This window comes from Lytechinus variegatus, chromosome 4 (assembly GCF_018143015.1).
Source record: "Lytechinus variegatus isolate NC3 chromosome 4, Lvar_3.0, whole genome shotgun sequence".
NCBI classification, from domain to species: domain Eukaryota; kingdom Metazoa; phylum Echinodermata; class Echinoidea; order Temnopleuroida; family Toxopneustidae; genus Lytechinus; species Lytechinus variegatus.
Window position 1 is genome coordinate 48,536,635 of NC_054743.1, and position 22,760 is coordinate 48,559,394.

Here is a 22,760-nt window from a genome sequence, read left to right on the forward strand (position 1 = left end):
CCAAGCAAAGACAGAAGATGGACACATTGGCTGCAATATGACATAGGGCATTTTAACAAATCTGTCGTTCCAAACCCAAAATGAACTGTTTACCTGTATGTGACCTATAAACTTGGAGGCCTATAACAAGACATCTGAAATCTTAAACAAAACGAATTAATGTGTTCTTTTACTGCCAATTACTGTTTCATCACTTATCTAAATAAGCATATTCACATTCACAACAAAACCTATAGGTGTGAAACCAAAGGCAAACTATGTAGGGCAACCTTTCGACACCAAGTGTGAGCAAGTAAGGATCATCTGTGTAGAACAACTGGTGTACCCAGTACAACACAACAAAATATATCATGCCAAATGTAAAAGAACAAACAAAATCAGAAAAGGAACAAAAATACATAATTTCAGGCATGAATAATGCATGTCCCATGCCATCTAAGCAGAACCCCCCCCCCCCAAAAAAAAGGAAGAAAATATGTGGTCCTATTATTAGACGAAAGTGCAAAGGTCTAGCTTTGAGTGACAAAGAACAAAAGATGGCTGAAATTAACGCTGTTGCAAAAAACTATAAGAAATTGCTGAGTAGAAAGGAAAGGGCATATAGTAGGCTTTTACATGACAATCTTCATACACTTAAGAAGGTTAGTCCACAAGAATATTGGAAAATTTTGGATGGCCCTATGCGTAGATCCTGTCCAGCCAATGTCTCTTTAGGTGACTTTGTTCGTCATTTTAGCAGTTTGAATGATGCCCAATGTGAGGCACCTGTAACAGGTGTGGCTTTTGCCCAGTCCATGGGCAATGATGAGCTGAATGCCCCTATCTCTGTTGATGAAGTTATAAATAATATCAAGAGACTAAAGAATAATAAGGCATGTGGTGTAAATTTGGTTAGAAACGAGTTTTTGAAAAACTGTTCAGCAGCTTTCATACGTTGTATTACTGCTTATTTCAATGTAATACTGGAGAGTGGTCTAGTACCAAAAGACTGGTGTCTAGGTAGTATAGTTCATATTTTCAAAAATAGAGGTGATGATACAGATCCAGATAATTATCGTGGGATAACACTTTTAAGTTGTTTGGGAAAATTATTCACTTCTATCTTGAATTATAGAATAACAAATTATTTCGACAGTGAATGTAAGCTGGGAGAAGAACAGGCTGGCTTTCGTGCTGGCTATTCTACAACAGACCACATTTTTGTTTTGAAATCCTTGCTTGATATTTACTTGTCTAAGCGGAAGAGGATTTACTGTGCTTTCATAGATTATAGAAAAGCTTTTGATATGGTCGATAGGGTTTCACTTTGGCACAAATTATTGAAGTCAGGGGTGGATGGTAAGGTGTTTACAGTTATTAAGAATATATATTATCAAGCAAAATCATGTGTGATAGTAGATGGTCAAATGTCTGAGACTTTAAATGTGATGTTGGTGTTAGGCAGGGTGAAAACTTATCGCCGCTACTCTTTGCTATATATCTTAATGATTTCGAGGATTTTCTCAGTAATCATTTTAAAGGTCTCAAGTTTTTGGTTGAAAATGTATGTGCAGACATCTTAGATAAAGAAGTAAATAGTGATCTTTTTGTACAATTATACACATTGTTGTATGCAGACGATACCCTAATATTGGCTGACTCATCAGAGGAATTGCAGGTGGCACTGAATGCATTATCTCAATATTGTAAAATTTGGAAATTAAGTGTGAATGCTATGAAAACTAAAGGACTGATATTTTCTAGAGGTAAAGTGCGTAAATTTCCTGTTTTCAGATTTGGGGCAGATGAAATCGATGTTGTAGATGATTTTGTATATCTTGGGATTCGGTTTAATTATAATGGAAGTTTTAAAAAGGCTATTTCAAAGCAGGTATCACAGGCCAGGAAAGCTCTTTTCTCTATGTCTTCAAAGGTTCAAAGACTCAAACTGCCATTAGATATTCAATGTGAATTGTTTGATCAACTTGTATTACCAATACTCATTTATGGATGCGAAGTGTGGGGATATGAAGATTTGAGCCAAATTGAAATATTTCATAGAAAATTTATCAGGTCAGCATTATGCGTGAATAAATTTACGCCAGACTGTATGGTATATGGTGAAACTGGAAGGGTTTGGTTAGCTAACAGTATTATATATAGAGTGATTAGCTTCTGGTTAAGAATAGTAAAAGGTTCTCCCTTTTAATACTCTGTCAAATTTTATTTATTGCAAAGGTTAATTAGTCAGAATGCAGAAAGGTCTACATTCAAGTGGTTATCATGTATTGAAGAGATATTGAATCATGCTGGTCTTGGGATTGTTTGGCTGAAGCAAGGAGAAGGATTTAGTAACAGTTGGATACTGAGCACTCTGAAGTTGAAATTAAACGATATGTCAAAACAGGATGTAATGTCAAAAATATGGTCAAACAGTGTATGCTTGAATTACAGGATCTTTAAAAAGGATTGTCTGTTTGAAAGGTATTTAGTTTTGCTGAGTAAGAAAGATAAAATAACACTGAGTCGTTTTAGAAGTAGGTCACATCGTTTACCAATTAATAATAACAGATTCACGGAAGCCCTTAATGAAACCAGTATTATCTGTCCATGCTGTGATATGCAGGAGTCTGGTGATGAATTTCATTATGTTTTTGTATGTCCCTTTTTCAGAAAGGAAAGAGAGCTGTATTTAGGTAATAAAGCAAGAGTTAAACGACCTTGCTCATTACACATGTTGAATTTATTCTTATATTCTAGCTTAGGTCAGATGAAGAAATTAGTACTCTTTTTAAGGAAAATAATGTCATATTTTGCTGGCCTATATAAATGTAAATCTGAACAATCCAATCAAATGACGCTCATAAACAGGAGTGTTATACAACCCGAAGTGGTAGGTCAGTTAAGCAACCGAGAATCATTGATTTGTAGTACAGTCTTGCTGTATGTTAAGCATTTCATATATGACAGTTGAGTTACATCACACTTTTTAGTCTGCATGAATTTTAACAAGCCAAATTACATTTCTCTTATGTAAATGTACAAAATAGAAGTTATGACCTGTTATATAGTTTTTGTAAGTATTTATAATCTTTCATGTGGTTTTCACCACTTTTGAAGCATGCTTGCCACACTGTATGATACTGTAAATTCATGTTTAGCATAGCCTAGGTTTAGAACATCTTCATCCTGTTATACATTTGTATTTTAGTGTTGTTGTTGTTGTTTTTTTTGTACATTGTATTCGGTATTTTTCTTCTGTATTATTATCATATGTTTGTATACATTATTTTCTTTTGTATCATTATCATGTCATGTAAATGTGTTGTACTCTCATACCCAGAAGGGGGTCGTAAGAGTGGATAAATTCTATTCTATTCTATTATCTGCATAAGCATAGTAAAATAACATCTTATTCTTGCCAAGCAGAGATATCACTAACCACATAACCAGATAAATACAATTATAGACCATGGATCATATACTCTTTTCTAAAATAAAACACATATTTCATAACACATAAAACCATTCATTGCCAAACACAGAAAAGGGGCATTGACTCATGCAAAACCTTTAACACATTAAGAAAAATCAAGAGAGTAATTATACATTTGTACACCTCCACCTAAAAGTCTGTCACACTGGAGACCACATAGCTATATGCAAACTTGCACAGATCACGGCTTAAAAACAACGTCCCACACACAAGTAGTAAAATAAGGCATATATATATATATATATGTATTCATTCATAAAAAGTCTTGATGAAATATCTTAATAACAACATCGAAAAAATCAGACACCATGACATAAATCCCGCAAAAATACTCGTGCACCAACAATATGATATATGAAATACGTGACTTTAATGATTACATATTGCATAAGGGGTGCATAAGTACTGTATTTGGCTCAAATACAGTCAACTCTTCTTCAGACAAAGATAAAATTTATCTTAAGCAGGCAGTACATATCCTGAAAAAAAAAATACAAAAACAAATGCAATGACATACTGGAAATTAGACTGTTCACATCAAAATATCAAAACCAAATAGCAGCTGGACCATCCGGACCTGTTAAGAGGCAAATAACAGAAATGCGCATGACAAATATGTCACATCAAAAAGGGGTATGCCCGGCACGAAAATTAGTATCAATGTACACTACAATATAAAACTATACAGAAAGAAATCATAACGTGCATAAAAAGTGAACATGGAAAGAAAATAATAACATAAAAACATCATACGTGCAATCAAAATTGTCCATCAGTGCTGCACCACAAATAGGCCACGAACAGCTACAGTAGAACACCGAATAGAATGTCAACATTGTTAATGTTCAGTTTTCAAGGTCCTGCCTGGGAAGATGCCATATAGATCTTAGGTATCTTAGACTAGATTTATGTCAGGGGGAAGACCGGGACGGCGTTCTACGGTTAACCAAAACGTAGAGAGGTTTGGTCGTTCCTGCGACATAGGAGTGATGAGCAGTGCAGATGACATCTCAAGAACAAGATGTCGATGAGCCAAACGAACTGTCCTGTGAAGTAACATAAGGACTGTCATAAGAGCGAGATGAGCACGAGGCCCGTTGTTTGCATCTAAGGGGCGACCCGGTGAGTCCAGAACTTCCACGAAGAGGTTACGAGTAGGACTACTGTGATGGCAGTGACGAATGGTTAGAGACACACTACTGACAACAGAAGTTGGACTTGAAATAGGGCCCAGGGAATTCTTGTCAATCGCCGAATTGAGTAGGTATCCTGGTAGGTTGTTGTTGACATCCGGGGGTCGACCTGGTGGGTCCATAACCTCTGTTGTGAGGTAATCACGGATAGGGCCGCTCTGCTTGTAGTGAGAGACCAAGGAACCGGTGATGTTCAGAGAAACACTGTCTACGTAGTCAGCAAATTCAGCTTCTGGGGTAGCTTCCAAGGAAGATCTGTCAACTTCCGAACACTGTAGGAGGTCCGGTCGATGAAAGAAATCGCATGGTGGAGTTTGAGCACCAATACAACTATCAATATAAGAAGGAACAAAGGTGGCAGGTCTCAAGTAATGGTGAGAAACTGAGCCAAGATCTGACTTAACTTGCTTGCACATACTTGCATCCTTCTTGATACGGTCGTCTAGGCTAGGAGACGGATATGCCAAGAGCACCTGTGAGCGTGGTGCTTACTGGCGAGTCGACGATGTTACCCGAGGAGACGGGAATGACGAAAGGTGTGCACGGCGATGTCTCGGTGTCATCGGGCATGTGCGCAACGATTGAAGGCGCGTGCAGCATTTTCTTGGTGCCAGCTGGCATATGCGGATTACAAACATGCGAATCCAAATTGTGAGTGGCAAACGAGCGATCAGGACCATAAATGTATGATGGTCCATCACCTATGGTGATGCGGCGCTTAGCAGGGCGGATGGTAATATCGTGCAATTCGATGAACGGGATTCCTGTATGAACTCGAATATGCGGCGCATCTACAACGTACGCGTCAAAACGGTAGTTTTTTCCATCCCTTGTGAAGGTAAGACTAGTTGTACCGGTGACTGAAAGACACAAGAAACGCTCAGCGTATCCCACAGATTGAAATAATTCTGTACGCGTAATAAAACCACCAAGACTCTGCACCAAAGACATATCAATGAGGTTTTGTGATGAACCACTGACGAGATCGACTCGGACAAGTTGTTGGCCATGGAAGAGATCAACGTTTGGAGTGCATGAGACGCTGGCCACTGGAGACTGTGGCGAAGGTGTAACCTTGTCCTTGGATTTGGTCTCACCTGACTCCGGTGAGCCACTCTTTCCAATGCTGAAAGTTACATGTAGGCATGTTATTTTTTTAATTATCTACCAGCAGGTCTACTTGTAGTGTAGTAAAAGAGGCTACACTAAAAAAAAATGAATGGCTTTGTAACTGGAAAAGGCGCAGGTTGGTGATCATGGTGTCAAAATGCACAGATTCTTACAAGAAGATCAAATAGAATAAAATCAAGTACATGCAATGCTCATTCACCAATGGAATTCAAGGCCAAAGCCTCTCAAACGTCAATGACCTTTTTTTTACATTATATACCACATACGGTATAATGGTATCTCTGAGATGAAAAGGCGCAGGTTAGCGATCTTGGTGTCAAAATGCAGAGGTTCTTACAGGAAAATCAAATTAAATGAAATTAAGTACCCAGAATGCATGTTAATCCATAAAGTTCAAGGCCAAAGGTCAATGACCTTTTTTTCATAGGCTGTGTATCGTATAATGGTACATGTATCTCTTGTATTGTTGCAAGAAGATAAAAAGGCAAAATAACATAATAAAGAATTATCCTTCGTCTTTGGTATCCGAAGTCAAAGGTCAAATATTTATATGTCCATGCATGATTCCCCCCCCCAAAAAAAAAAATAATCCATTATATTCACGTTTTATTTGTGAATAAGAGAAAGAAAGATAGCTATTTGTAATGAAAACTTGGATGTTTAATGATTTCACTCTGAAATAAGGATAAATAATGGCCACGAAAATATATTCAGGGGTTAGAGGTCAATCAACTATGCCAATAACGACAGGGAATTTAAGTAAATAGGTAAATAACTTGATTGTGGCATGTACATGTAGGTATATAGTGATTCTGACATTTTCAGGACTTTGATCTGGCCCTTCAATGAAAGCCTTATGTTCTGTCAAGGGATATCAGGATCTATATTATTACTATATTATTGCACAGCTTGATCCTCAAGAACTGGAAGTGGTGCTGTATGAGTTTTGTTAGGTCGATGGATGTGTACTTGTAAGCTATTATCTCTAACAATCAGTTGTTCTTGACCAAATACATGATCCTTGTACAAATTGTTACCTAGTAGAAATAGCATCATGGGTGATGTACGGCAGCTAGGGAGCAGATATGAAGTTTTATTCTGCAGCAATAGCATCTCAAGAGATTATGGTAGCTCGCAGTGAGAGGAAATTAATAATAATAAGGGAATTCATCTATTTTGAAGTTGAGATACATGTCATTTACTATGACAATAGCTGCAGCTCTAATGATGGCCTTCATTTCATCTTCATCGTCATCCCTCTGCTGTTTGGAAATTAATGCTCTCAGATGATGCTAGCTGTGACATGAGAGTTAGACCTATCCTATTCATTTTCATAAGATTAAGCTAAAAGTTAATAGTATTTATTATAGCATTGAGGTGAGTGGACTATTGCTGGAGAGAAAAAAAGACACGACCAGCTTGATATAGATATTATGATGCATTAAATGCTGCTACTTATCAACCTTTTTTACTTAATTTCCGCTGATATTTTGGAAAGAGTTCATTGACCTCTGACCTCTGAATACATTCTCCAAGACCTTCATTACTTCAGACTGAATTTATGACACAGGCATGTTTCTATTACAAATTAGCCATCTTTATTTACGTTATCACAAATAAATTGTGAACACAAAGGATAAATGTTTTGTTATTTTTTATGTCATACAGATTATATATATATATATATTATTTCATCTGATCTCGGAATTCAAGGGTGAAACTTTATTCTTTATACTGATGTTGGTGCTATGTGTTGTTTAATCTACTTGTACAATATTAATCTTTGCATTTTGGCACCAAGATCACCAACCTGCAGTGTTTTATCTCAAAGATACCATTATCATCATCTTATGTTTAAAAAGAACGTTGACCTTTGTCCTTGAATTATATATGTGAATGTAAATTCTCGATGGTTAATCTCATTTTATTTGATCTTCCTGCATGTATATGAATCTGTGTATTTTGACACCAAGTACAGCAACCTTCGCCGTTTCATCTTAAAGATACCATTATATAATATGGTATATAATGTATAAAAGGTCATTGACCTTTGGCCTTAAATTTTATGGGTGAATGCGCATTCTAGGTACTTATTGTTTTTTTCATTTGATCTTCTGGTAAGAATCAGTGCATTTTGGCACCATTATCACCAACCTGCGCCTTTCCATCTCAGGGGTATCATTATACAGTATGGTATATAATGTAAAAAGGTCACTGACCTTTTAAAAGCTTTGACCTTGAATTTTAATGGTGAATGTCCATTTTAAGTACTTGAATTTATTCTATTTTATCTTTTTGTAAGAATCTATACATTTGACACCATGATCATTAGCCTGTACCTTATCATCTTAGAGATGCCATTATACAGTATGGTATAATGTAAAAAAAAAGGTCATTGACCTTTGAAAGGCTTTGACCTTGAATTTTATCGGTGAATGTGCATTCTAGGTACTTAATTTTATTTTATTTGATATTTTGGTAAAAATTTGTGCATTTTGACACCATTATCACTAACCTGCGCCTTTCCATGTCAGAGATACCATTATACAGTATATATGAAAGGTCGGTGACCTTGTAAAAAAAGCATTTTCCCCAACCCGTATTCCTCCTAACTTTTTTTGTAAATGCTGACACCCATGCCTACTAAAATCAGTTGAAAAACCATTTCCAATAATGTTCTTCCAGATTGGCTACTTTGGGGTATAATTTAGGGATACTATAAACCCTTTTTCCACTCTTTAACGGCAAAAACCTTAGCCACCCCACTTTACAGTGCGTATTAAAAAAAAAAGTTTACACTTTGAAAAATCCCTGGGAATTGAAATATATACAACATGTGGGTGAATTTTTCACATATAATGTTGGGTTTGGGTCTCATCTATCCAATAAATTAAAAGTTTTAACTGTCCATTTTTTGTAAAACTCGCAGAAATCTGTTTGCGCAGAAATGCTTGTCTTCACGCTGTGTCAAGGGAAAAGGGCAAAATGAAACTTACCTTGCGAAACATTTCTGATACATTTCCTTTGCACTTTTAGTCAATAGAAATAAAATGGATACATTCAAACATTTCGTAACAGTTTTGGCACCCAAATTGAAATTTCAACACTTAGTAAGCACAACCTCTACCCTTTTGGTGCCAGCTGGATCTGAGGACATAACTAAGTCTAAACAAAAGTTTATGTCAGACATCTCCAGCTTTTTTTCACTAAGTTTTTATCATTCAAAGTGGGTTTACATTTCATTTTCATTTACTCCTTGTTTCTCCACACTTTTTCCAAGCTTGAAAATGATTAACACAATGAAAATCAAGCCTAAGCCATTTTATGTAAATCACAGCTCAGTGTAAAGCAAATATCGTCACGATGGCCTCGGTGTGTGGGGACCAATGCACTCTTCGAAGTGTTTTGCGCAAGGAAACAAGTTTAAAAGGGTAAAAGATATCTTCAAATCAATTTAGTAGCTAAATTCCAGGTGTTATTCATGATTAAGGTCTACTTTTATTCGCATAACTATTTCAAAGTTCTTTGCAAACCATTTTTAACAAACTTTTCAAAAGTGAGTGGTGCTCACTCAAGCGGAAATATTTTTCGACAGTTTTATCGTCATTTGCTAAAATGTATCTGTACCAATGCTAAAATGTGGAAAATCATCAGGGTATTACAAACGTATAATTTTACATGATTTTTTTTAAGTGGAAACTTTTTTTGATACGCAATGTATAGTTAAGTCTTTGTTTTGGGATTTCACTTTGGCAAAATAGATCGGTCTAAATCAGTAAACACCAACGCAAAGTTGTAAGTAAACAATATAATATTAGATGTTCTTATTATAAACACTATTCTGATCGTATAGTGCTACGGATATTGTACACACATTGAGTTGAATAATGTTGTGATTGCATTCTACGTAATTAAATGTATGTTGTATATTTATGTTTAATTATGGTGTAAAGAATAATGTGCTTGTATCAAACGCAAGGTTGATTTATAATACCACTCTCAGTTATAAAATAATGATGTATGGGGAAACTTGAGATTTGATTTTTTATTTTATTTGATTTTATTTTATTGTTTACTTCTGCAATTACATCATTCGTATATAATGCATTTTCCATAGCATAACAAACATAGTATATTGATAATTTTTTGGCATGAATCATAACTAAATGTACTAAAATTATCATTACAAACAAAATTGATCCCATACCAAATTAGTTAACATTTACAATTTGCAGGAGAAGGATTTTCATCATAAGCAGATTGCTTGAAAAAATGACAACCCCAGGTTTAAACTCATTGATTAATATAATACATTGATACAGCAGAATCGATATACAGTACATTTTATGAAAAACAGCAGTAATCTAATTTGAGCAATGAAGATGGAGATGATAAGGATGAAGATGGCGGTGAAATGGTGAAGATGAAGGTGATGGAGAGGATGATGATGGTGATGATGCTTTAATGATGACACATCGACACAGAAATTTTACTTCAAATATTCTGATATCAACATAGATTTAATATACAATATCTATTTTAAAAAATGTGGTTTGAACTAAAAATCTTTAGAAATGATTTGGGCAATTCCATGAGATGGGTGCCATGGGGTGAAAAAATCAATTCATATTTTGGAACTTGTCACCCACCTAATTTTGTTCAGTATATTTCTATTTATATAGTAACTGCGCTATATAAATGGACATATTATTATTATTTATTATTATTATATTTCTTGGCATACGAAACAGCAATTTTTTTCCAAAAATTCCATCAAGAATTGCAAATATTGAAATTTGAACTCAACTTACAACTTTATTGAGAAAAAACAGTAAATTTTACCTAAAGAATTAATTTGAATTAAAAAATAATTAAAGAATGGTCAGCAGTTGTTTAGTTGATTTTTAGAATGTATGAAGCATTAGTTTTGAGTTGCCAAAGACACAAAAGTGTCTTCCAATCCCATGAGTGGGTAAAAAGCATGCCACCCCATCGCTTAAACCAATGTAACGTGAGTAACGAAAAAACTGAAAAAGTTTGATTTTTTAATATTCCCTTCCATTCAAAATGTGCCAATGGAAATTTTCTTCATACTCCTTGTACCTGATAAGAAAAATAAAGTAGAAGCTGTATACATGTCATGGTATTACAATTAATGAGGCCCAAAAAATGTAACGTGAGTAACAATGTAACGTGAGTAACGATGGTGTAACGTGAGTAACGACATAAAATTGTGATATTGATATGTTTTTCACAGGCTATGGTACAGTACCCTTTTCCTGTTTGACTAAGGGGTAAAAACAGAGAGTTTGGTCCATCAATGACCCTTTTGAAGTGGTCATTAATGTCATTAAAGAGAAATTTGCCAGTTGTGGTAAAGATCACAAAATTAATTCGATATGAATTAAATGAAATGACCAACCAAGTGTTTGTATATATCAAATAAATAAAATATAGAAAAATGTGCCAAATGGCTCTTGAAGAAAATGTGTAATTGCTGAGAAATTAGAAAGATAAATTCCTTCAAAAGTCAGGTATGTTTCCAAGCAATATTGATACACTGTCCCACATATGCTTTTCTGTGTTAGTGATCATGAGCGTTGTCAGTTTTTAGCTAAGATTTCATGATTTCAAAAAGATAAGTTTATGTTTTTTTATCTAGATCTATGATGATAGAATGACAATCAACCTTGATTCTAAAGACTTTCCCATGAAATAATTGTTTGCTGCAACTAGATGTACATTCTTTTGCCATTAACATAGATAAACTGGATGTAGCTAATAATTGTTGCCCTTTCAAGTTTACTGTTCAGTTTTAAGCCTTTCTAAGACTTTTAATCAATAAAAATGAATAAATTTGTATCTTTGCTTATAAGAGTCTGCATGATTTGCATATATATATAGCCTAATGTTCAAATACCAACACTAAACTTTGGTGCATTGCTTTCATGTACTAGAAATAAGTTAGTACATAAATTATTCAGCTGGCTAATAATTACAGATGGATAAAGCATAATAAATATTACACTTCATTTCATTTTAGTTTGTTAAAGGTGGCAATTTCTGTTTTCACAATTTGCATTTTTTTTTGAAGGTGGAATGTTTTGGTCAGAGTTACTCTATTATCTGTTTAACGCATAATTCTGCTCCCTTAATCTTTAAGCAAGCACATTAACTTTATAAGATAGGTTTGCTTTATATTGCTTACAAGCCTTACAGTACAATTAATTCATTCATGGGATTTCATGAAAGAGAAACATAATAGAGTATATATATACATGTAAGTTCTAGTGTGAGGTTGGATCAGATTGCACATAAATGTGGTGTGGAGTCTAGGGGAATAGTTTTTTAATACTCATTCTACCAGTTGTTATGTTGCTTCACGATTATTAAAATCTTCAAACGACTGACTAAATAGAATTCAAGTGTCTCCTGACTCAGTGATTCAGAGAAAATTGAAAGGAATTTAATTTTAAGAGAAGAAAATTAAAGGATAATATTTTTCACTCCACATCACTTACAAATTTCATGTATTTTCACTAAACTTGACATCGCACGAGTATGTGTGGTAATTGTTGATGATAAGTCATATAAAATGGGCAGTACAGTCATTCTTGAGAAAAGAGGTTAACAAAACTGTTCCATTTTATGCCTAAAATAGTTCTAATAGTTAATTACATCTAAATATACACTTTCAAGCAAATATTCATGGTCAGGAGCATGGCAATGAGTTATGTTCAATATGTAACGTGAGTAACGTGTAACGTGCGTAACGCTAATTTGGGTAAATTTGTCAAAGATGTGAAATTTTTCAAAATTGCTGAGCATCTACATTTGTGAACCTCTATACCAGTTATAAAATCATAAACCCACTTCTTGCTATTCCACTCAGTATGAGGACACTTCTTGAACAAAGTCATGTTCTTGATTTATGGGATCCAAAAATGTAATGTGAGTAACAAGAATTTGCTTGCCTATATTTTCTGGATAGAAATGTCAAACTAAATTATGATAATATACCAAGGTGTATTAAGTTATAATAAACCTTGTGCAGAAAAGAGAGATTGTCAAACCCCACAGTAAGCAAAATATGGCAATTACAATGTTAAGGTGCTTAATTGTGTAACGTGAGTAACGTGGAATTGCCCATTTATATTTATAGCTAATTTGAAAGAATGATCAGGATTTATAATCTGTAACCGAGTTAAAGATACGGGACGCAATTATTGGTCAACAGTTTTTCCAGAGACAGGAGCTGACATCAGACAGAGGGTCACTGCTAGCACACTCAATAAAGAAACCAATAATCAAAGAAGAAACAGCTAAACATCATCATTAAAGGTAAATGCTAGTTTTGGTAACGATATCAAAATGAGTTCGTACAGAATCCAATGAAATGACCACTAAAGTGTCTGTTTGTATAAATAAAACGCATGTGCCAAAGGATTTTGAAAGAAATTGTGTAATTGCTGAGAAATCAGCAAATAAGCACGGGATTCGGGTAGGGCGTCGGGCCCGACGCCCTAAGCAATAATTATACATTGTCCCACGTGCGCTTATCTGTGTTGGGGATTTTCGGTGTGAACATTTTCAGCGTAGATTTCAAGATTTCACAAAGTCCAGTTAATGTAACTGTGCCAGATCTAGATCCTCGATGATATACTGGTAATTAAGCCTTGTTTTACAGACTTTCTCATGAAATGAGTGTTAACTGCAACTACTGGAATTTCTCTTTAACCATTGAATTCTATAAATCTGTAATAACAAAATGCTTATTTATACTTTGCTTATAACATGCAATCATTGTTAGAATAAAGGTTCTCTAAAACCTAATCATGTTTGATTGGTGTTCTGTTAGCAGCCTGTGGATACGTAGACCATACACTGCAACCCCCTTACCTCTGCGATAGACACCTATGCCTCTCACATACTAGTCTCGTTTTTTAATTATCTCGAAGCTTTTAATACAAAACTTCAAATTTGTTACAGGTTTGCCAAATCATAACATGATCATTATTTAATCCTTCCCTTTCTTTCTTTTTTCTCTCTTTTTGTCTTCTTCGTTGAATTTTTGGGGTCCATGCCCCCCCCCCCCCCCTCTTTATACGGGAGTGTCCTACGGAAATAACGGAAGCAAATAAAAGCAAACACCTTTTTCTCTTTTTATTATACCTACAATGTTAGTTTTACTAAACTTATGTTAAATAATAATAATTTATAAGGATAACAATTGGTAAAAATTGTTGTGAAAAATTACGATAATATATGAAAATCGCTGTTGAGCTAGTTTTGAGCACTGCATCGTAATATTAGAATGTTGTAGATCTGACGTTATAATACAACTAAATTTACCAAAGTTCGTTTCTCATCTATTTAGATGGTGTCCCAATTTTACACATGCCTTGTTTGCCCCACTTTCCCTTAATTTTTATGTCGACTGTATTTATGAATACAATATGAAGAGCTCCTATGCAAAAAGGGTTAGATCCATAAATCCATTTTTTTTTCAAAAGGGGTTGGATCCATTTCAGTTTGTTTGCAAAAGGGGCTACATCAACAAAGGTTGTTTTGGGAAAAAATTATTTTAAAACATACGAAGATAGGCAGATTTCTTTGCTACCCAATTCTATGTTTACATGGTAGAGTAGTATAGCATGACAATTTAGTTTCGCTATCTTAAATATCAAAATACAGCAATGTCCCCATATATGACATAATAAATGATATATCTCGTTAGTAATGATGATTTGCATATATTACTTCGTTCATACATCGCGATTTTTTGCTGTTTAGTGCTGGTTTTTGTGAAAATTAGTTTTCCCTATTCATATTCTACATATGGCGGTCATTTTCAATATCAGGAAAATAAATATTTCGTCAAAAAATATTTTTTCAGAGAGTATTTCACTCCTGCCACACGATTTTATGCATTTCATAGCCAATGTGTGGACAATTTTAGGATTTTCATGGGTAATTTGCATATTTTGGAGGCCATATTGGATTTTGCCAATTTGCGGAAAATACTCAGGTTACACGAGTGGCATCATCCAGATTCGTAATCAACACCCTCGAATTGATAAAAAAAAACCATCAAAAAAGATTGTATACGTAAAAAACAAGGTTTGGTTAAGTTTCTATGGGGCCTATCCTCTATCCTGGTACATGTTTTCACCCCGGGGGGGCCACTTCCATTCACGAGTGGATACCATGCGCGACCATGGGGTCTCGAAAAGCACCCTAAACACGTAATTTCCATATTCTGAAAATGCACCCCTTAACAAGTATTGGCGTGTGAAACCCTACCCTTAACAAGTATTGGAAACAAAACGATACTCTTGGCAAATATTCCCTGAAATGAACCCCTAAACAAGTACAGGAATGTTTTATTGTTACGGGTCCTTCGGTCGTCGGCTTTACCTTACTTTGGTTTAGTGCGACCCCACCTTCTACACCTCGCGCAACTAAACTCTAAACACGTAGTTTTGGGGCAAAAAGGACATCCTTTATAAAACATTTAATTTTGTTTTATCATCCCCGCAAATTCGACCCTAAACACGTAATTTTCCTAGCGAAATAGATACCCTTTTTTCATTATTTTTGTGTTTTTGACACCCTTATCACGTTACGTACGTAACATGCCCTATCGTAAAAAGGATCATCCTTTTTACGTGTTTTTTTGGTCGCGCATGGTATCCACTCGTCAATGTAAGTGGCCCCCCCCCCCCCCCGGGGTTTTCACGATGGCATGACATCAACGTCAGCCTGAAAATTATAACGAAAGCCATTATTTGTATGTAAAAAATTAAGTGCAAACTGCAATTAATTACAATGATTGTATTGTAACAAATATCTAAATCCACCAAATGAAACTAAAATGGTATACTTACATTTGTATGGACACTATTGCAGCTGTAACTTTATGTTTATTTTTTACTAAGCTGTCAATTCTGTGGGTATTGCTGCTATCCGGTTCTTTGAGTAACTATTGAACAGCGTAGGCTACGGGCTTGCGATCTGCGATCATGTCTTAGTCATAATCATTTGGGGATTCCCCATTATTGTACGCGTTAGACTCACTCCAGTCTACTATGCCTGTTTATTTTTTTTAGTTTGATATAAGAGAAGCACTTGGATAAGGGGTCCCGGGTAAGAACTTTGGGTTTATTAAACTTATATGGAGCAAACTCCGACATTTACCATACGTCTCGAATATAGATTAATGCAGACGCTTAAAATAATCCCACGTCCATTGATGCAATGAGAGAAGAAGAAAAGGTTTATTTGCTTCACAGCGCTGTGCACTGAAGTAGTTTTTGAAAGTAAGTAAAATGACCAAGTACTTCATACTTACACGTCAGTGGTATGCTTATTATCATTTATTTACTTTCCGAAATCTGAACATGAAATTTGTCGGGGAGGACCTGATTTGTGTTACTTTTCCTTTGGAAAATATGCCTGAAACAAGACTAATATTGGGAATACCCAACTTCAGTAGTCAGCATAGTATACTATCTATATGCTAGTCAGCCGTTGTCGTCTATTCTCGGGGTGCTTATGGCGCGGGTATATAGGCTGCTTTCAAACTGATCTTGTTGTGTACGCTCAGGAGTGTATCCAAGGATGACAGTTCCAGCGTTTCAGACAATATTTGCAACTTCAAAAGGTCATCAAGATACCACATTTTTTTTTAAATTCTGAACTCCTGTCATGGAATCACTCACATATGACCATGAATTATAGTGCAAGTTTCAATGTATTTCAGTACATAATGTGGTAGTTACAGCATAAAGTGTTCACCGATACGGATATTATTTCCATGTATTCCTTTATTTAATCATTTTAATTTGTATTAATTTATTTATTTATTTTATTAGGTGATCTGTCAATCGACAGATCAACTATTAATTTCGTACAATTTATTTATTTATTTTTATTTTCCCACCTCTTCTTGTGAGCACAAAATCTCAAAATCTCAAAATCTACATCATCAATTATCTTCAAAATATCATCAGATATGGGGACTTATAATGTGATGTGTATAAGCAAGTTCAAGGTCAAAAGGTCATCATGACGTCATCTAGACGCCATTTTGTAAAATCACATTATCAATCATATCTTCATTATCAATTATCAAAAATTAACAATATTTACATCACATTAACTTCAGGTCGAGGGTCAACTGCCCATGTCATCAAAATTCATGTAAAGGTCACGACGTGCGCGTACGCGCGCGTCAAAATTTTAAAATGCTCAAAATCACTTTTTGACCAAAACAGAGTACGAATCAGGTCATTTTTAAGCATTTCAAAAATTTGCGCGCGCGTAACGGCACTATAAAACATAAGATCGCCATTTTTTATATCAATGCACCGATAATATAATTCTGAACAATTTGATACCTTGATCAACCTTCTACGACAAGTAATAAAGGAATTAGCCTCCATCAAAGTTTACAGCACGCGCGCGCGTGCTTACCATAGACAATATATGTGCAAAAACATGCCTATACAAAATTCATTATAGCTTTTAAAGTAGTACAGTGACCCCTATTTTTTTTCATGTTCGAATAGAGTATGGATGGGAGATGTGATTTCATGTCGCATTTGACCCGAAATTATATCATGACGTCATCAAAATGGCGTCGGAACTCAAAATTCCCATTTTGCTACTTATGACGTCATTATAATTATGCAAATTTGACTTTAACTCTGTAAATATTGGTCAATTTTCGCTCAGTTTTCAATATGTTGTAGTTGAGGACATATTCTTTCTAATTTGTTGCCTTTATTTACTTTTAAAGGAATGGATCATCCTGAAAAATGGCAAGTTATAGAGGCATGTAATTTTCGCTCATTTTGTGTGCAATCTCTATGGGAAATGACTTTTTCTCAAAACTGGATTTTACATTCCTCTATTTCGCGAGCCATATCTCCATTTCTATTGGTTGGTTTTCTCTGAGCTTGAAGTATGTTGTAGCTGAGATTGTAAGCTATCGCAAATGTGGTCTCCATTTTCCGATCAGATGCCGGGATCATGCCCGTATTTCACTTGCAAAATTGGATGTGAGATCCTCTTAATTTGCTTGTGTAGAAAGTCTATGGGATACAGTGCAGCTCAATAGGTAAGGCACCAGACTTGCATCCTTAGGGTCGAGGGTTCGAACCCAAAAGTGGGCATAATCTTTTTTTTTCTTTTCAACTTTTCGCAAATGTTCCTTATAATCACCATTACAAGGTATATTAGTTCAAATATCGCACAATAAAGTGGGTTAAAATCGTTTTTAACCTACATGTAGGCTACATGTATTTCACATATTCTCATTTCCCTCTTTTCAAGAGTATTCAACATGTTCTTTTCGTAATAAAAGTTTAGTTTTCAATATGAGCATCGTATTGATCTCAATAAACATGGTGATTGTATTCATGATCATGAAAATCAGAGACAGATCACCTAATTCGTCCTCATGACGAATTAAAATTCTAATTTGTATTTATTTTCTTTTTTTTAATAAATGACGAGGTACTACAATGCAAGGAGAAGATCATTCTATCATGCGAGCACTAAGCGTGCTAAAGTTTTTTTTAAAACGCTCACCTGAATATGAACCATTTAATAATACAAAGAACTCTTGTCGGACTTCATGTTTATCTTTACATCTTTTAAATTTTAGTTCTAACTTCTTTCGTATTTCCTCAGCGTATTTCATATCATAAACCAGGATAGAGGATGCTTACAAAAATGAAGAGACATTCAAAATGGAGGTAATAAAAAAATCCGGGGCACACCCAACGCGCTTATGAATATTTTCTTATAATTTCATTGTGTACTTTTCCTTACCATTTATTTCTAGCGATTCATGAAAGGAACACATGTATTTTTTATTCAATCACAATAAACATGAAAATTAAGAGAGAAAAATGAATGGTCATCATTTGCTTATACGAAATTCAATATTGCCAACATTATCATCATGATCACCTTGTACTCACTCCTTATCATCATGATCATGCTTGTCATGATTATGATTCATCATAGATATTTTTTATTTTCAACCGTAAATTATTGGGGGAGATAACGCACGTCACCCCAACGAAAATTCATGGGGATATATCCCCCGCGCCCAACCTCTGTGATAGAAACCCATGTCTCTCACGTACTATTAAAAAGTCTCATTTTTAATATTTATCTCGAGGTTTTTACTACAGAATTAAAATTTGTGATTGATTGTGATATAACATTCAGAACATAATAATTTTATTACCCTTCTATCTTTCAATTTTTCTCCTTTTCTCTCTCTCTCTCTTTCTTGGTCGTTAATTTTGTATTCATATATATATATATATATATATATTTTTTTTTGGGGGGGGAGCATGGATCCAAAGGCCCCCATCTATATGCCAGAGCCCAACTGTACAAGGTAATAATGACATGAATAAGGAAAGCAAACACATTTTTTTCTGTTTTGTCGCCCCCCCCCCCCCCAGAATATTACTAAACCTATGCTAAATGCAGAGCTCCTAGGTTGACGATTAATGATAACAATTGTTAAAAAGTGTTGTGAAAAAGGACGATTACATGTACATAATTATGGTAATCGTCGTAGAGCTACTGATGTACTTTGTGAGCACTGCATGGATTCGGCTTGGTGTGGATGTGAGGCTATAATACAACTAAATTTACCAAAGTTATCTAGTTATAGATGGTGTCCCAATTAATCAAATTCCTTGTTTACCCCACATTCCCTTAACGCCTGGATGATCAGGAGGTATTCTTTACAGTGATGTAAATTTGGATATGCGCCAAAGTATGGCATTTAATACTGCAATGAATGAATCCAGATGTCAATGATATCATAGTCATTCAAGGGTTGCATTAAATTCCATTTCAAAACACATTTTCAACCATTCAAATGAGAATTGTTAATAATTACTTTGTACACTGCAAAAACCCGGAATCTATATATGTCCACGTACACCACAGAAGTTTTAAACAACACCGGTTTTGGTATTAGTCTAACACAAGATAGGTGTTTATACAACACCAGTTAGTATCAAAGCAGCATCGGTTTGATTTCAAACTGGTGTTGTTTCAATACTTCTCTGGTGTGGACATATATAGATTCCGAGTTGGCGTTAAATCAACACCGGAGTTTTTGCAGTGTAGTATTAATTCTCAAGTTAATTTCATTGAAAAGGGATTTGCAAATATGTTTGCTGACTCATGTAGGATTATGGCATCATTGGCATCTGGATTCAACTATGCAGTCATTGTTAACTTTGGCGCAAATCAAAATTTACATCTCGCAAAGAATACCTCCCCATCACCCAAGCGTGAAGACATACCACATGGTATCAAATAATTTGGCAGAAGTTACTCTAGCCATATTTCATGATTATGCTTTTGAGGCCCTTGTTTTCTTAAAAAGGGAAGTTCTGAGGAGCCACTTTTTTTTACTCACACGGCATATATTTTTCATAATGCAAGTACTGACAACTAATTAAGGGCATGTAGGAGGGCTGGTGCCAAAGCCACTAGTTAGTATGCCCATCCCCTCCCCCGTTTAATCCGAAGTATAGATCAGGTGCAAAATTTTGGAGTGGAACATATTTGTAGTATTTACACATTTGAAGAGTTTAGTTGCAAAAGGGGCTATGTCCACTTTTACTATTCGGAGAAAAAACCTGTTTTTTATTCTCACTTACTGCAATAATCTTATGATAAACTAAATTGTCATGATTTACTACCCTATCATGTGAACATAAAATTGGGTATAAAAGAAATCTACCTGTCTTTATTTTTTCTATATATTCTTTTAAAAATTACCATCGTGGACCTAACCTCTTTTGCAACTAAACTGAAATGAATCCAATCTATTTTGATTAAACAAGTGATTTTCCTTTGCCACTTTTATTCACGTTTTCATGTAATTTTCAAATTTTTGCTGTTTTCATCCGAATGACTAAAAATTTAGAGGTATTGAGGCAGAATACATTAAAAATTTATGAACAGTGGACCTAACCCATTTTAACAAATTAGCTATTCAGAATAGTTCGTTTTCAAAAGGGGTTAGGTCCACTCCAAGAAAATCATTTTTTTTAACTCTCACATATGGCAATATTCTTATGCGAAACTAAATTTTCATGAAACCCTACCATGAGAACATAAAATTGGGTATAAAGAAATCTACCTGTCTTCATATCTTTTGAAATATTCTTTTCCAAAAAATACTGTGTGGACCTAACCCCTTTTGCAACCAAACTGAAATGGACCTAACCCCTTTTGAAAAAAATGATTTTTCTTTGCCATTTTAGATCACTTTTTAATGAGAATTTTAACTTTTCTTTGGTACCATCTTACAGAGCTACTAAAAATCTAGACATTGAGAATAAAAAAAAATCAAATTTGATGAAAAAAACCCTTTTGCAAGTGAGCTCTTCATTTGTGTTCAAAGTTAGTTTTTTTCTTTGAAGTCTTATTGGTTTCTTATTATTTTGTGTAGCAAGTCTCTGATAAACAAAACAAGTAATTTAGAAAAAAAAAGGTAAAAAGAAAGAAACAAAAATAAAAAGCAGCATATACATCTTGAGTTTACATTGGAGTGCATATCAACAAGTAATAAAGTCACGAGTAGTAAAGTCGGCCACTTTGTCTCTTCTACGTACTCATCATCCCCATATAATGTAGTAAAGGCAAGAATGTCATAACATAGGGATGAAACCAATTTTCTGTTTTACCTATATTATTAAATATTTACGAAATTCATCGCAAGGCATATGAAAATATTCTTCAGTTACATACAATAATTTACAACTTAAATCTGCATTTCTGAAAATGACTTGCAGGTTTTTTTCTTTGTAATACAATACTTTTTTGCCAGAAGTTATATATGGTTTATAACCGTCAAAAGTTGGTGGTTTGTTCTTCAGATGACAAAACATAGCAGGACTTAAACAACTTAAATATAATCATTTTTGGTGTGGTTTACCACTTCTTAAGCACCGCCATATTTAGATCTGTGCTACCTATACTACTGTACACCCTCCCATGAAGGGGGATGCCAGGTACACCACTATTTTTTTAACGATGCCATGACATCAACGTTAGCCAGAAAATTATAACAAGAGTCATTATTTGTATGATAAAAATGTATTGTCACAGATATCTAAATCCACCACATGAAACTAATGTAATATACTTACAACATAAACAATAGCTTTAATTATGTTTTTAATTAGCTGCCAAATCGCTGGGTATTGCTGCTGACTCAGTGAGTAAACGTTGTATAATATGAGAAGCAGACGGGCTAACGATCAATCATGACCTTTGTCATATTGAAAATTCCCTCTAATTCTACGCAATACGTTAGATTCTTCATTCCAGTCTGCTTCTTTTTTTTCCGTATAGATAGTCAGAAAAGCACATTGATAATTAAGGTGTATGGGTAATGCAACTTGCATTTAGCAAATTCCGACATTTATCATACTTCTGAAAGTCGAAGTATTCATTAGTACAGTTCCTCGAAAAACCAACAAGACCAACCAAAGAATAAGTTGATACGAAAAAAGAAAGATATAAGCGTTGCTTCTCATGCTGTACGTGTAACTGGTGAGTGTAATTAAGTGGTTTAAATTTCAAAATATCATATACTTCGTAATTTCACATCAGCGGTATACTAATACCTTTTTTTTATGTAAAAAATCATTTTTGGTCGGGGGGTGAACTTGACGCGTGTTATTGTTCTTTTGGAAAATATGCCTGAAACAAGACTAATATAGGGAATTCCCACCTTAGTAGTAGTAAGCGGTCGTTGTCTGTTCCCTGGGTGCTTATGGCGAGGTTTTGTAGGCTACTTAAGAACTCAACATTTTTTTGTATTCGTACACTCAGGAACATTTCTAGGTTCCAAGTAGGATGCATTTTAGCATTGTGTTGACTTATTCCCTTTCGTACTACATAGATCA

General features: G+C 34.7%; 1 protein-coding gene across 5 annotated transcripts in view; it reads right to left on the reverse strand.

Moving 5' to 3' along the window:
• The window catches only part of LOC121414220, an 83,948-nt gene extending 61,833 nt beyond the window's left edge, over positions 1-22,115 (reverse strand). For 4 of the 5 annotated variants that reach the window (XM_041607323.1, XM_041607322.1, XM_041607321.1 and 1 more), the window contains exon 1: positions 21,999-22,115. In XM_041607323.1, the coding sequence (XP_041463257.1) occupies positions 21,999-22,003 (5 nt within the window). In that variant the 5' untranslated portion in view covers positions 22,004-22,115. Of the gene's footprint in view, positions 1-15,686; positions 16,646-21,998 lie in introns of those variants that run through there. The other variant, XM_041607320.1, reaches the window with a different exon arrangement.
• Between the last annotated feature and the right edge of the window lie 645 nt (positions 22,116-22,760).